Raw genomic sequence first — 15,187 nt, 5'->3', positions numbered from 1 at the left:
TTTATTTGTACTCTTGTATGATTCAAGGAAAACGCTTGTTTTAAGCACTTTAATTTCTTTTCTATACCTAATTAACAATATCTAGGATACAAACCGACTTGTATATATGTTGCCAAAAAGGACCAAAACAATGCATGCTTTAGATTTTGAAAGTGATTGAAACGAGAGGCCAAAATGATTGGATTTTAGCAGATAGACTGCGATTTCATACAAAGATTTCCTCAGAAATTCTAGTTTCCCATTTTTAACTTTTTTTCATCTAAAACTTTGAAATAAAGCTAATTTGGAGTGTTTACCAAACATCAAAAACTCTCCCAACTTTTTTTCATGCCCACTTTTTTACTTGAGATTATGGTGGGAACTCAAGGTTACTATTGGGCCTCTTGAATGGATTCCATTGTGCCATGATTTAGGTCAGCTCATTTTTTGTACTTGGGCTTCAGAAGGTGGGGCCCGCCTAACTCCTTTTTCATTCCAGGACAAGGTAAGGGTTAGGTCATTGTTTTTAGTCCAGATTTAACCCATTTTGCTCGTTTAATAAACAACAAAGAAACTTATATGCAACTGAGTACGTACGATTTTATGCCCATTTCTTATCTCATTTGACTCATCTGAGAGATAAGCATAGCCACTCGGTTTTACTTAAGTTTTAGTTCACAAGTTGACTCACTCATCTCATTTTTCGATTTATATCTTTATTCATTCATACTCTTTGATTATTCAATCTCTCTCGCTATTTTGGTTGTGAGACAAAATTTGTAAGTTCTAATTGATTTTTCAATCTAAGTATCTGTTATTTTGATTCTATATTAATTATTATACTATTAACAAGAGTAATTTTTGTCCACCACGATACAAATATTGCCGATATACCTTTTTGTCCACCATAATATAAAAATGTTGTGCATCCTTTTAATACAGCCACTAACCCACATGCTACAAAATATATTGATCAGTTTATATTTTCTCTATAGCATTAAATAATTAAGCATTTTTTTTATACGAGATTGATATTCTAAATTATTATAATTTATGAGATAAGTCATTAAACGTATATGAGACATATACGCGATTTTTAATGGCTTAACTCACAAGGTATTCTACTATAGAGAAGGGCTAAGCTGAGGAGGGCTACTGCATATGCCTTTCTAGGAGCATTACGATCTGCAACTTAAATGGTCCCTTTTGAAGTCTTTATTGGTCTTATTTTTAGGGGTGTGCTATCCACACACCCCTTTTTACTTCTCTCACACTCCTTGTTAATTTCTGTCATTTGATCTTCTTTAATTCATCCGGTCCGACGGCCGAAAATTAAAAGGGTGTGAGAGAAGTAAAAAGAGGTGTGTGGATATCACACCCCTATTTTTATTGTACATCTTGTGATCACGTTTGGAACTACGAAGGCAATCGCTCGGATGTCCCCCAACCCAACTCAGGAACAAACGGGGGAGGAACTGTAGCATGGGGAATTTCCACGCCTCGTCGCAAGGCTCATTATTAATTGTGGGTCATAGGACGGGAAGCTTTATCTAATCAAGGGTCGGGGCTAGATCTGGCATTTTGGACCTAACCCGTTAACCTTATGCAAAAAATAAACTCTATGCAAAAAAATAATAATAATAATTGTTAACGTGTGTTAACGAGTGAAACGGGTCGGGTTCGGGTGACCCGTTAACTTAACGAGTCAAATTGAACCCAACACAAACCTGATAAACCCGACCCGTTTACAGGTCTAGTCGGGGCACAAGAGTCCTGGTATATCCAGGTGCGAAGAACCCTAAAATCAAGCACCCTTGTGGCCCTCTTCACTAGAGTTCGAGGCTCCCCTACCCCCTCTTCCCTTCTTCACAAAACCCCACTTAAACTGTTGACAAAAAAAGGACTAAACCACACAACATGTTAGTCATTACTAACTACTAAACTCTACACAAATATTATACGTTATCAACTAAATCAGGAACAGTATTGCGATAACATAAAAAAGTTTCTCAAATTTTATGAAATGAGTTCATCATCTTCTATATATATAAAGTGCACCCCAATATGGTGAAACATTCAAAATACCTTGAATTGTCCTTTAAGAATTTCAAAAATTACAATTGAACCAAAATGAGTTAAAGTAATTTAGCACATTTTAATTTTCAATGAATTTAAACTTAAAATTTTAGGGGAAAAAAAAAACTCCCACGTTAGTGAGTGGCTAGGTTTTATGTTTTCATGTGGCAAGAGGCTAGTCTATGTATATAAGTGAGCACCCCAAAATGGTGAAACATTCAAAATACTATAAATTGTCTTTTAAGAATTTCAAAAATTACAATTGAACCAAAAAAATTAAAATAATTCACCACGTTTTAATTTTTAATGAATTTAAATATAAAACTTTAGAAAAACAAAAACTCCCGCATTAGTGGGTGGTTAGGTTTCATGGTTTTGCTTTATTTCTTTCTTTTTAATAAAAATATAAATTAGTTTTTCAAATAAAAAAAAATAAAAAGGCAAACTGCCCTAGTCATTGTAATATTCCAATCCAACAATACATTACTATGTGAAGAAATATGTCATGTGGTGAAAATTTTCCGTCCATCGAAGTCATTCTCGTATATTGACATTTAGCATTATGATATAATAATATTTCTCTTCACTTATAAGTAAGATGTTTTAGTCTGATTCTCGCCAAAAGCAAATTTAAACCATATTATTACTAGTCTATTATGAGATTAACTCTCATCTTTATACAAAGCCCAATTATACATAATATAACCAAATGAGCAAGGCCCCCAAAGGTCGCCTCCTTTTTAGAACACGCGCATTTCTTACCAAATTAGCAAATAACATATACGCGCCTGTCTCTACAGATTTGAGAGTCGGAACAAAGTGTGCCTTCCCCTGCACTCTGCTCTCTCTCTGCAACTGCCTCCCTCGCCTTATCCCTTCACTCTTCCACCTCCCTTCTTCAAAATTCCCGCTCCATGGCCGAAGATTCCAGAGCCATTGTATCATGGCGGAGCATCCCGAGCCTCAACGCCTCCCGCGGCGCCCTCACCGACGCCGCGGACCACTACGAACCGCTGTGGACGACCGCGCATCTCAGCTTCAGCAGCGGCGGTGGTACTCGGTTCAATTTCGCCTGCATTTCGGTGGCGGAAAGGGGAGAACAGAGGAACGAGTTTTCGCCGACTTCGGCTCAGCTGTTGAAGCATCCGTTGGCTATTCTCGCATGCGTGCCCAAAGACGTTGCTCTATTTGCTGCCGGAGCCGTCGCTGGAGCCGCCGCTAAGAGCGTCACGGCTCCGCTCGACCGCATCAAGATTCTTATGCAGGTGCTCTTAACTCTCTCTCTCTCTCTCTCTCTCTCTCTCTCTCTCTCTCTCTCTCTCTGCCGTTAATTTTATTACATTTCCCACAATTTTATTACCCGATATGCTTCCGTACGGCGTCGTATGCAAGAGATTGTGCCGCCCTTTGCGTTTTGCTTTCTGGTGTCGGTGAAAATACAGATAGAATGTTCAAAATTTGTTGCTTCTGGAAAATTAAAGAAGGCATTCGTTACAAAATTTAAAATTTTTATTTGCATTTGTGAATTTTGGAAGTAGCTGATTTGAGAAAATAGCATAGAACAAAGTACATTACTCCGGAATTTTCGAAAGTAATTCTGGGTGGTTGCTTTTGCTGCAAGGAAGGCAAAGATTTCTGATTGCGGGGAAAAAAAAATTCAATATTTGATTTGTTATTGTGTTAATTGCATTGTGGTTAAGGGCCGTATATTAGTAGCAAATCGTATTCTTCGCTATTGCTTTCGATCTAAATCAAGTAGTAGTTTAATTGGAAATGTTCAGTACTCGAAAATATGTTCACATCTTTGCAGACTCATGGCGTGCGAGTTGGGCAACAAAGCGCTAAGAAGGCTATCAGTTTTGTCGAGGTATGTTATGGTTGGTCCGGACCATCCTCTGGCTCTGCCCAGTTTTTAAAACCTCATAAATTATATGCATTTGTCTGACAGTCATGCATTCAGCTCCATTGCCTGCTCGCTAATTTCTCATATTGTGGTTTTGTGGCTTACATAATGTAGATTTAAGATCTTTTCAAGAGTTGCATAGTTTATGGTCTTTCAAAATTTTATTACTTTATTATTAACATATCTTTTAGAAGCATTTGACATTATCCTGTATGATCACCTCCTCATGTTTAATGTCGGGTCATACCCTGCAGGCTATAACAATGATAGGGAAGGAAGAAGGGATTAAAGGGTACTGGAAAGGCAACCTTCCTCAGGTTCTTTGCTGATTAAACTTCCCATTTTGTTATATTACTTTCCCATGCTCTACGGAAGGGGTTTGCTTGAGTTGCATTTAATTTTTGAAAATTCATTTGATTGTTTAGGTGATACGGATTCTCCCTTACAGTGCTGTCCAGCTTTTTGCTTATGAAGCTTATAAGGTAATAGTGAAACCCTCTTTACGAAAATGTTTGTATAACATTCCATGTATTCAGAACTTAAAGCTTCTTTTGTAATTTGATTTTGAAGAAACTCTTTAGGGGCAAAGATAGTGAGCTATCTCTTCTAGGAAGACTTGCAGCAGGTGCTTGTGCTGGCATGACATCCACCTTTGTGAGTAATACATTTATGGTCAATTGTGGTACTGCGACATTTTTATTTGGTGAGCCTTTTCGTGTTATCGTAAACCTGTTAGTCAGGGTAGTACTCCATGGAACATGTAAACCTTGTATTTTACTTCTAAAGTCTACTCTATGGGTAGTCTTTAATATTGTTGGTTTTTTTATCTACCTTTTTTCGTTACCTGTTATGTTTAACTATTCAAAGATGTACTATTTTCCTCCTTGTAGGTAACATACCCATTGGATGTTCTGAGGTTGCGCCTAGCAGTTGAACCAGGGTACCGAACTATGTCTGAGGTATGACTGACCTGATAGTGTTATTTATGAATAGCTCCCATTATCTTCATGAAAGATGAATTTCGAAGTGTTGTTTCCAGATTGCCTTAAACATGCTAAAAGAGGAAGGAGTTGCATCCTTCTACTATGGTCTCGGACCTTCTCTGATTGGAATTGCTCCATATATTGCTGTGAACTTTTGCATTTTTGACTTGTGAGTCCACTCGTACCTCATTCTTTGTCACAATAAGGATAATACAATAATGTATTCTATGTTTGTTATAGTTGTCTTTGGATTGCAGGGTGAAGAAGTCTCTACCAGAGGATTTTCAAAAGAAAGCTGAAGCATCTCTATTAACGGGTTTGGTGTCAGCTTCCCTTGCCACACTCACATGTTATCCTTTAGATACTGTGAGAAGACAGATGCAAATGAAGGGCACACCTTACAAGACGGTTTTGGATGCCATTCCAGGTAAAACCATGATGTTAAATATTTTTACCATCTGGCACTGAGATACAAGTGACGCATGGTGTTAAATACTTTTACACATGTTATCTTATTAACGGGTTTGTATGTGTGTGTTGGACTCAAGTTATAGTATATAGGAAAATTTTATTATCTCGTTCTTCGCTTCTGTCTCTGTTTGTAATGAAGTTACATTTTTAGGTCCATAGTCAAAGTCTTTGATCTGAGTTGATGTTGCTTGTGCAGGTATTGTGGAGCGTGATGGACTTGTAGGCTTATATAGGGGTTTCTTGCCTAATGCTTTGAAAACTTTACCGAACAGCAGGTTCCATGCACACCCTGTCTATTTTTTCCCTCTTGCATTATGTTAAAAGTATATGTCGAATGATCTCATTCCTAAGCTCAATTTTGGTAATTGTTCCATGCTTGGGGATCTATCGGTGCTTCAAGCCTCGTACTGTATTAGCTGATGAAATCTCCTTCTTTCAACTGCAGCATTAGGCTCACTACTTACGACATGGTCAAGCGTCTCATTTCCACCAGCCAAAAAGAGTTTCAGAGAATTGTGGAGGAAAATCGCAGTAAACACCATTAAAAGGCTGTCAGTTGAACAGTCCGACATTTTGTGCTACTGTCTTGTATTTGGTTCACCAAACTACACAAGTACTAGGAGGCTTAACCTTCACCGGATTTTGTTCCCGACATCATGTGGGACTTGTATTAGTGAGGACTGAGCTGCCCAGTGAATACTTTGTCCGGAGGTTCTATTTTTGTAGGACAATCATTAGTTCTAGTTCTAGTTAGGTTGCCTATGATTTGTGGAATTTTGTATTCCACCTGGCTATGCAGTGAGTTTGAGATTATGTCAGGTAGAAACCCTTGTTGTAATGTAATCGCTACAGGTACTGGAAGCTGTTCTGATTATAATTTTCATGTAGTAATTCTTTTCTTGGCTCAGTTCTATCAGAATTGAACACATAATATTATAACACGTGAATGGCAACTCAACATGTCTGTGACACTTAGTTCATAAATTTTATGACTGCTGAAAAATGTGTCTAGGCAAGTATTACGAGGCGAAAAACTTGTTTCCGTTGCATCAATCTCCGAGTTATATGCATCACATGTAGGAGAGAGATTTCCCTAGCTCCTTGGATGCCGCATTAGCATTCCAAGCTAATGATACAAAGTTTTGTGAAAATACATTTAGGGTATGTGTTAGGAGGAATAGCGTGAAACGAGAACTCAAAGTGGTGGTATCTTAAATTAATCACACAACTTCGACAAAAAAAAAACAAACAAACAAACAAATTAATCACAGACACCTTGTTGGTATCATAAGTTAAAAACTCCAAATTAATTTTTGGTCCAACTTAGGAGCAGGAGTAAGAGTAGGTCGAATGATGGATATTCACGCTGGTTTTTTCAATCTATTTCTCTCATTTTCTTGCCAATGAGAAAATGGTTGTGCCAATCCCTCCTCTATATTCATTAGATTCACCAATCATCTCAAATATTATTCAAGTAGCATTGTCCTTTCTTATCAAAGTGGTTAATTTTTGGCGTAGTAACATTAGTGTTGGCCTATGGTGTGGAAATCTAGGATGGGGTTTCACGGCATCTTCCCTTAACTCTTGGGATTAATTTATTGCGGCCTATGTGTTGATTTGGTATCCTTCTTGGATCTGTCTCCAAGTTGAGCTGTAAGCAAAAGTTATTTCGATTCTTAGGCTAAGTGGAAGTGTAACAACCCATCCCGGATTTTACGAATCAGAATGGTAGTTTTGTAATTTCACTTTGGTTGGGAGATATTTTGAAATGTTGCTTTTGGTCTTATTTGGTGTGCCTAGTGGAGCCCACCCTCCTTTTTGGTTCCCCAGCTCACTTCCTCTCCTTCTCTCCCTTTTCCTTCCAGTGTACATTCTCTCTCTCTTCCCTCACCTTTCTCTCCCACTTCTCTTAGCCTCAAGAGTCCTCTTTCCTCTGCAACTCCTCATCCTCATCCTCGAGCTCAACAACAACAACCACATACTTTCAAACTGGACGAGGAAACCTCGAGAACCCCAGACCACATGCGATGGAACTCCACAATAACAGTGTCACTGTTCATTTCCTTCCCCGGCGAGCTCCAATGTAGTTTGTGGAGTTTTCGACGTTGGGTAAGTTCCTAGAAACTCTTGGGATGTGTTTTAAGGTTAGATCGAAACTTGTTTTAAGTTGTTTAAGCTCGTTGGACGTTGAAATAACTTGGAATAAGCTTTCCCTAGTTTTTCGACGATGACCACCAATTTCGAGGCATTTTTCAGTCAAATCACGATGAGTTAGCCATCGTGCAAGGTATCATTGTCTTCGTCTCGTCGAGAACTATGATTTTTTTTAAATCACTCGATTTCATTGAATATTGAAGAAGTTATGAACATTTAAAGTTTATATTAGTTTCAGGCGAGTTTCCAAGTTTTTCCATTGACCTTGACCATTGACCATTAACCTTTGAGTTGACTTTTTCAGGTTTCGGCCAGAACCCCTCCTTGACTAATTTCGACGTCCTGATTCCAAATCTGCGCTCCGTTTTTCCAAATTCAATCATTATAGTATAGTTTTATTAATTGGTCCCTTTATGTGCTTAGGTGTGTTTGTTAGTGGTGTTTCCGTCTTCTCTAGTTTGCAAGGCTCTTTGACGATAGAGTAAGGTGAGTGGACCCCTTCCAAAATGCATGATTTTATTACTAGAAATATATACATGAAAAGCATGATTTTATGACTACGTTTTATGAAACGTTTATGAGTAAATCGGATTTTCGCTTTATGAATTATCATGCTTTATCAAATAACTATTTACTGAGATATTTATGATATGATGTTTGAGCTATTGAACTCCGATGAGACATATATTTTAGAAATATTATGTTCATGATTTTATGTGCCTACTTAGTGGTTATCCATACTATGAGCCTACATGCAATTAATACTTATATTTGGCTTCGGTCAGGTGATATAGTGGCTTCAGTCGGAAGATATTATATTTGGCTTCGATCAGGTGATGCAATGGCTTCAGTCGATTATGATAACACTACTAAGCACATTATATATGACATATGTTTTATGAAATGCTTTATGGCATGCTAGAGTTTTCGGAAAACCTATTACTTATTATGCTATATTGAGTTTTCTAAACTGGGGGTTAGTACGTTGAAGAATAACTGTTTTAGTATAAACTTGGTACACTCATGTTTTGTTTTGCGCCCCCTCAGGGCTTAGAATCGAGGCGTACAATCTCAGCATCAAGGCACTCCCGCATCGGTAGCATAGTCCTCTCGGTGTAGGACCCATTTCTTTGTTCGTACATTTGTATATTATTCCTTCTTCAATGTTCTGGTTTAGCTGTATACTCTGAACACGTTCCACAATTGCTTATTCATTATAGATAAATTTACAAGTTTTATTTATGTTTGTTCTTTCTTCATTGTTCTCATGCATGTTAATATGGCTTCGTCACCTTTAGGTGTCAGCCAACACGTGTCTACCCTGGTGTTTAGAAGATATCAGGGTCGGGCATGTTATCAAGCTTCTCCTGTGTTTCATCATGAGTGTGGAAGAGGAAGAACTTGATTGCTTGAACATTACCCTTGAGGATAGTCTTAACCTTGGTGAAAGGTTTGATAACACCATACATCTTGTGGGTAGACTCATTGCTAACCATGAACCATCCCAAATTATGGTGAATGAGGTTCTCCGTTCTGCTTGGAATAAGATGGGGGTTCTTCAGGTTCTTCGTGCGAAAGCCAACGTATATGTTATCATGGCTGGGGAAGAGGCTGTCATCAGAAGGCTTCTAGAAGAAAACCCTTAGTTCATCGGGACCACACTTTCTCGATGAAACTATGGTCATCACTTCACTTTCTTGATGACATCAAAGCTAATCGGGCTATTTATTGGGTCCAAGAGCACAACATTCCGAGGAACTACTGCACTATGAAGAACGCTAGAAGCTTGGGGTCCAAAATTGAGGCAATTTTAGAGGTTGAGGACCCTCTAGAGGCCGAGTTCAGGGGGTATCTTCAATTGAGAGTTGATTTCAATACCTCTAAACCTCTGCTCACCAATTTCTGTGTGTCATGTCCCAAGCTTGGGTCATATACCATCCGGCTACAATATGAATGTCTTAGGATTTTCAGCTACATGTGTGGTCAACTGGGCTACTTAAGCGAATGTCCTCATCTGGCGCACCCTTTGTCGTTAGGCGAGAGCTGGTTCAACCAATCGCTATGTGCTAAAGGTGTTTCTCAGGCGAGCTCACTTATGTTTCCTACTTCGAAGCCTACTGTCAAGTCTAGTGCCAATGAACGCCATTGGAGACGTAAATGGGAAATCGGCGTTGGGGATTTCTATGGCCTACTAGATGGCAATATAGATATTCTAACAACTGTTTTCCTAGCTCGGCAGGCTAGACGGGAATAGTCTGTGATGGCTGGGTACACCGACAATCCGATGGCTACCAGTCCTGCCAACCCGGCGACTGCTGACACGTTGCCCCTTCCCTATGATTCATTTACTTTGTCGGAGTCAAGCACGTGTCATTTCCCAACCACACGATCCGAGTTGCACCCAGACTATAATCACATGTGGCACCTAGATAGTTATAAAACCCTGTTTTCCAATGACACATTGTCCATTGCTGTTAACAAGCTTTCTTTGGAGAAAAATTAGTGACCCCAATAGGCTCCCTCCATGGACTTTAAAGGATGTGAATGTGCTCATGTTGGCTTCGGATCATGTTCGAGCCAGTCCTATTAAGTTCATTCAGCCCAATACTGTATTCCACCTGGCACGAATTTACTATGCATCAATGACTCTGAACTTAAACAAGCATCCAAGTTGGTTGAGCAATCCAACGGTGGAGATAGAGAGTTGTGTTTGGTCTTTCCTCTAGCTAAAAAAGCTCAACTTTCTTTTAACCAAAAAAAGGGTCGTCCCCTTCACCTTTCAAATTTGAACTTTCGTGGCTCCAAACCTAGAAATGGTGGACATTTGGGTGGTAACTTTCCTCGTCCAAGGGCAAAACATGAAACTGAGAATTCAAATTTTACTACTCTATACGAGGTTACTATTAGCCTATCCAATGAGATGGAAAAGGCTGAGGAACAGGGTTTGCTGGGCAAGAACAAGCGTGCGCCCTTCATTTCATTGGCGGTGGTTGACATGGTGCAATGGCGTCGTCAGCCATGAAAACCCTATTTTGGAATTGCCAGAGGCTTAGGAACCCCTGGAAAGTTCAGGCATTGCAAGGTATCATCAAGCAGCAAGATCCCAATATGGTTTTCATGTGTGAAACCAAATCATCGAGTTCTTTAATTTTGTCTATGAAATTCAAGCTGGGATTTGACAAAACTTTTTGTGTCGAGTCTTGAGGCAGTGCGAGAGGCTTTTGCTTACACTGGAACTCCAACATTGATTTAAGGGTACTTTCCATTTCGGATAATCACATCGATTAAGAGATTAGGAGTATCGATGACCCTCTTCATTGGAGATTCATTGGTTTTTATGGCAACCCTGTAACTGTTGATCGGTCAATCACTCGAAATCTTCTTCGTTCACTAGCAACCTCTAGCTTCCTTTCTTGGGTTGTGGGAGGAGATTTCAACAAGCTCCTTAGCGTCAATAAGAATGAGGGCGGCCTAACCCGGCCAATTAACCAGATTCTTGATTTCAGGTCGACGGTATCAGATTGCAATATTCGAGACCTTGGTTTTTCTTGGAATCAGTTCACCTAGATAACCATGTATTCGGGAGGTATAAAAGAGCGATTGGATCGGGTTTTGGTATCCCCACATTGGATTTGTTTGTTTAGCAATGCCATGGTACACCATTTAGATCCCACCAAATCTGATTATATTCATGTTATCTTCTCTATGGATAAGGAGTCCGCTTATAGGAGAAAATGTCGACATGGATTCCGCTTCGAGAAGGTTTGGGCCTCACATGAGGAGTGTGAGAGTGTTATAAGGGAAACGTGGAATTATCCTATGGCCAAGGTGCCTATGTTCCAGGTTGTCCACAGAATCAAGGCCACTAGGGTTACCCTTCTTAAATGGCAACAGGTGGTTTTTAAGGGGCAACATGAGGAGATAAACGGGATCCGCTCGAAGTTCGGTTTTATCCTTGCTCAACCTTTATCGAATGTGGCCTTAGCATAGATGGCATTTTTTATGAAGCGACTGGATGTCTTATTGGGCCAAGAAAAGACTTATTGGTGCTAGAGGTCTATGTCCCTATGGTTGCGACAAAAGGATATAAACACCAGATTCTTTCATCAACAGGCTAAAAATCGCAAGTCCAAAAACTTTATCAAATGGCTGTCTAACAAGAATGGAACATGGCGTTCTGATGATAGAGGCATCAAGACTATGGTCTTAAACTATTTTGAGGATTTATTCATAGCCCATCTGTTGGGGGGTGGCAAGGAAGTTCTCCAAACTAATAACCATCAGGTAACTCCTGATATAAATCTTAGCTTAGAGATGCATGTGTCGGCTGAAGAAATTCATGTGGCTCTGTTCAATATGCATCTTTCCATAGCACTAGGTCTTGATGGAATGTCTCATTTCTTCTTCCAACGGTTTTGGCCTATCGTCAGACCGGATGTGGCGGCTGCTATCCAATGTCTCTTCTACTCAGGCAGATTACTAAAACAGATAAATTACACCCATGTTTACCTCATCCCCAAAGTGAAAGCTCCTAAATATGTTACCCAATTCAAGCATATAAGTCTCTGCAATGTTTTATTTAAGATTGCTTCCAAGGTTATGGCAAATCGGCTAAAGATGATCCTTACCCACATCATCTCCCATGCACAGAGCGCGTTCGTTATAGGTAGACTTATCTTGGATAACTCTTTACTAGCTTTAGAGATTTCCCATTTCCTCTCTAAGCGTCGTCGGGGAAAAAATGGTTTCTTATCTTTAAAGTTAGACATTAGCAAGGCATACGACATAATTGAATAGAATTACCTTCGATGTATTCTAATTCATATGGGGTTCTCGCCAAAATGGATTGCCCCGGTGATGGAATTCGTTTACTCAGTTTTTTATTTGTTTATTGTCAACAGACGTTCTAAATGCTACCTCATCCCCTCTTGTGGACTTCGACAGGGTGATCTCATTTCTCCCTATCTATTCCTGCTTTGTGCGGAAAGCATGTCCACTCTTATTGCCAAAAGAGAAGCAGAAGGAAAAATACAAAGGGTTTCTATTTGCTATGTCACCCTAAGTGTGAATCACCTGCTATTTGTAGATGATAGCTTCCTATTTTGTCAGGCTAACGTGGCTGAATGCCATCAGATTTATGAGATTCTCACTTTTTACGAATGTGCATCAGGTCAAAAAGTTAATCTTCAGAAAAAGCAAGTTTTGTTTTAGTCGTAATATCAAACGCCCTTTGCAATCTAGGTTAGCTACCATGTTAGGTGTTCAAGGGGTTGACCGACACACTATGTATTTGGGTATGCCGACCTTTGTGGGAAGAAACAAAAGTCATTATTTTGCATACATCAAAAAACGCCTTTGGAAGATGCTCCAAAGTTAGAAAGGGAAGATTTTAAGTGTTGCCGATAAAGAACTACTTATCAAGTCTATTGCGCTTGCCATTCCTTTATATGTAATGAACTTATATCTTCTGCCTAAGTACTATTACGAGGACTTAAACCAACTAATTGATTCATTCTGGTGGAACGATATTGAGAGAGGGAAAAGAATCCATTGATTTTTATGGGATAAGCTCTGCATCCCGAAAGTTGACGACGATTTGGGTCTGCATAATCTTTATGCATTCAATCTCAACCTACTGGCCAAACAAGGATAAAGGATTCTTTTGGATCCTAACTCTCCAGTTTCGAGGGTTCTAAAGGCTAAGTATTTTCCCAATGTCCTCTTCCTTGAGGCCTTGGTGAATGTAGATGCCTCATACTCTTGGAAGAGCATCTGTGCAGCTCAGAATATTATATTCTGGATCCAGGTGGCAAGAGGGTAGTGGAGCTTCACTGATAATAAGGGAGGATCCGTGGATTCTTTTGCCTGCTCACTTTCGAATTTTTACTCATAAGCTTGTTGTTTCACCTTTTCGGACTGTAAACGAACTGATTGACCCTATCCTAGATCGCGGAAGTCTGGTCTGGTGTTTTCCATGTTCTCTGAGTTGGAAGTCAACATTATTCGGGCTATCCCAGTAAGTTTCCGCAGCTCCGCTGATCTTCTAACCTGGCACTATGAGAATGATGGAAGATTTACGGTTAAGAGTGCCTACCATCTTGTGAGAGAGTAGTTATATCCAAGCAGCTTGGGATCTTCTTCCTCCTCAAATCCTGACTGTAGCTCTATTTTTTGGACCAAGATTTGGCATACCAATGTGCCTCCAAATGTTAGAGTTTGGTTGAGGTGTCTCTACAACAACATCATCCCTACTAAAGTGAACCTCACCAAGCGCCATATCACGACTAATCTATTGTGCGTGATGTGCAACCACTCTAAGGAATCAATCCTCCATTTATTGAAAGACTGCATTTTTGCTAAATGTGCTTGGTTATCTTCTCCCTTCGGCTGTTTATTACAGAGATCCTCCCCCTCATCGTTCCTCTTTTGGGTCATGGAAATCACGGAGCTTATCAAACCAACCCTTTTTAAATCCTTCATGATGATATGTTGGGCTCTTTGGGGCATTAGGAATGAAAAGCTCTGGGATAACAAATGCGATTCACTGGATGTTATTGTGGCTCCAGCAACTAAATGGTGGCAATCTTTTGTGTCACCTAATGAAATGATGTCTCATAGTTCTTCCTATCAAGCTCCTGCAAAATGTCGCTTCGTTCTATCGGGACATCTTAAACTTAACATCGACGGCTCTTGGAACCGTGAAAAGCACTCTGGGGATTATGGCTTAATAGTGCGAAATGCGACATGAGGCTTTTTGGCTGCAAAGTGTGGGAGCTTCTTTGATGTTTTCTCACCACTCAAGTCGGAAGCTATGGCTGTTAGAATTGGTTTGATTTGGGCCATCAAAAGGGGTTTTTCTAATATTCTATATGAGTCTGATTCGCTTCAGGTTGTCGAAGCTTTGCGGGATCCTTTGGTTAACTTGTCGTCTCTTGGACAACTAATCGAAGAAATCAAGTCGCTTACTCTGGCAGTCATTAAAGCTCCTATCACCCACATTCATCGTCAAGCCAACGGTACGGCCCGTAGATTAGCTCATCTCGGTCTCACTGTAGATCAATGCGTTGAATGGATGGGGTATTCCCCTAATATTATCATTGATATACTAGTTGTGGATTGCTCCTCTACTATGTAATTCTTTTTGCTGCACTGTTTACACTGTTATGAATGAAATATGCTATCCATTTCCTTAAAAAAAAATTGTCAAAATCCGGGTAATGCATTTGGACACCACCACATTGGCATCCCTGTCTCACTTTAAGCCCTGGTTTGGTACTGAGGCGCTTCTGAAAAAAATGGCTATCAAAAAAAGCTGAGAGCTTTTTTATGTTTGGTAAACATTCAACTTCAGTTTTTTTTCATAGTTTTGGGTGAAAAAAAAGCCAAAAACATAAAGTTGCAAAACCCAGCTTTGAAAAAATGGCTTTTTTTTGTTGCTCAGCTTCTGCGCAAACCGATTTCGCAAGAGGCACTGAGGCCTTTAATGAAAATTTACAATACCTAAAATGGCCTTTAGCAATTAAATAAATTATACATTATACCCATCGACTTCGATGCCGACCCCGCCACGTCTCTCTTCCCTCCTCTCTGACTCTGAGCTTCTTCGGATTTCTGAGACAGG

General features: G+C 39.6%; 1 protein-coding gene across 1 annotated transcript; it reads left to right on the top strand.

Annotated features, from left to right (window-relative positions):
- Positions 1–2,797: 2,797 nt before the first annotated feature.
- Positions 2,798–6,319, top strand: LOC126617589 (probable envelope ADP,ATP carrier protein, chloroplastic). Its single transcript, XM_050285605.1, has 10 exons — positions 2,798–3,320; positions 3,866–3,922; positions 4,213–4,275; positions 4,384–4,440; positions 4,529–4,612; positions 4,849–4,917; positions 4,998–5,110; positions 5,199–5,368; positions 5,609–5,687; positions 5,858–6,319. Exons 1-10 carry the CDS (start codon positions 2,970–2,972, stop codon positions 5,955–5,957), a joined length of 1,143 nt encoding a protein of 380 aa, XP_050141562.1. The 5' UTR covers positions 2,798–2,969; the 3' UTR covers positions 5,958–6,319.
- Positions 6,320–15,187: the final 8,868 nt, after the last annotated feature.

This window comes from Malus sylvestris, chromosome 4 (assembly GCF_916048215.2).
Source record: "Malus sylvestris chromosome 4, drMalSylv7.2, whole genome shotgun sequence".
NCBI classification, from domain to species: Eukaryota; Viridiplantae; Streptophyta; class Magnoliopsida; order Rosales; family Rosaceae; genus Malus; species Malus sylvestris.
Note: the sequence above shows the minus strand (reverse complement) of the source record. Positions and strands in the feature narration are given on the sequence as shown.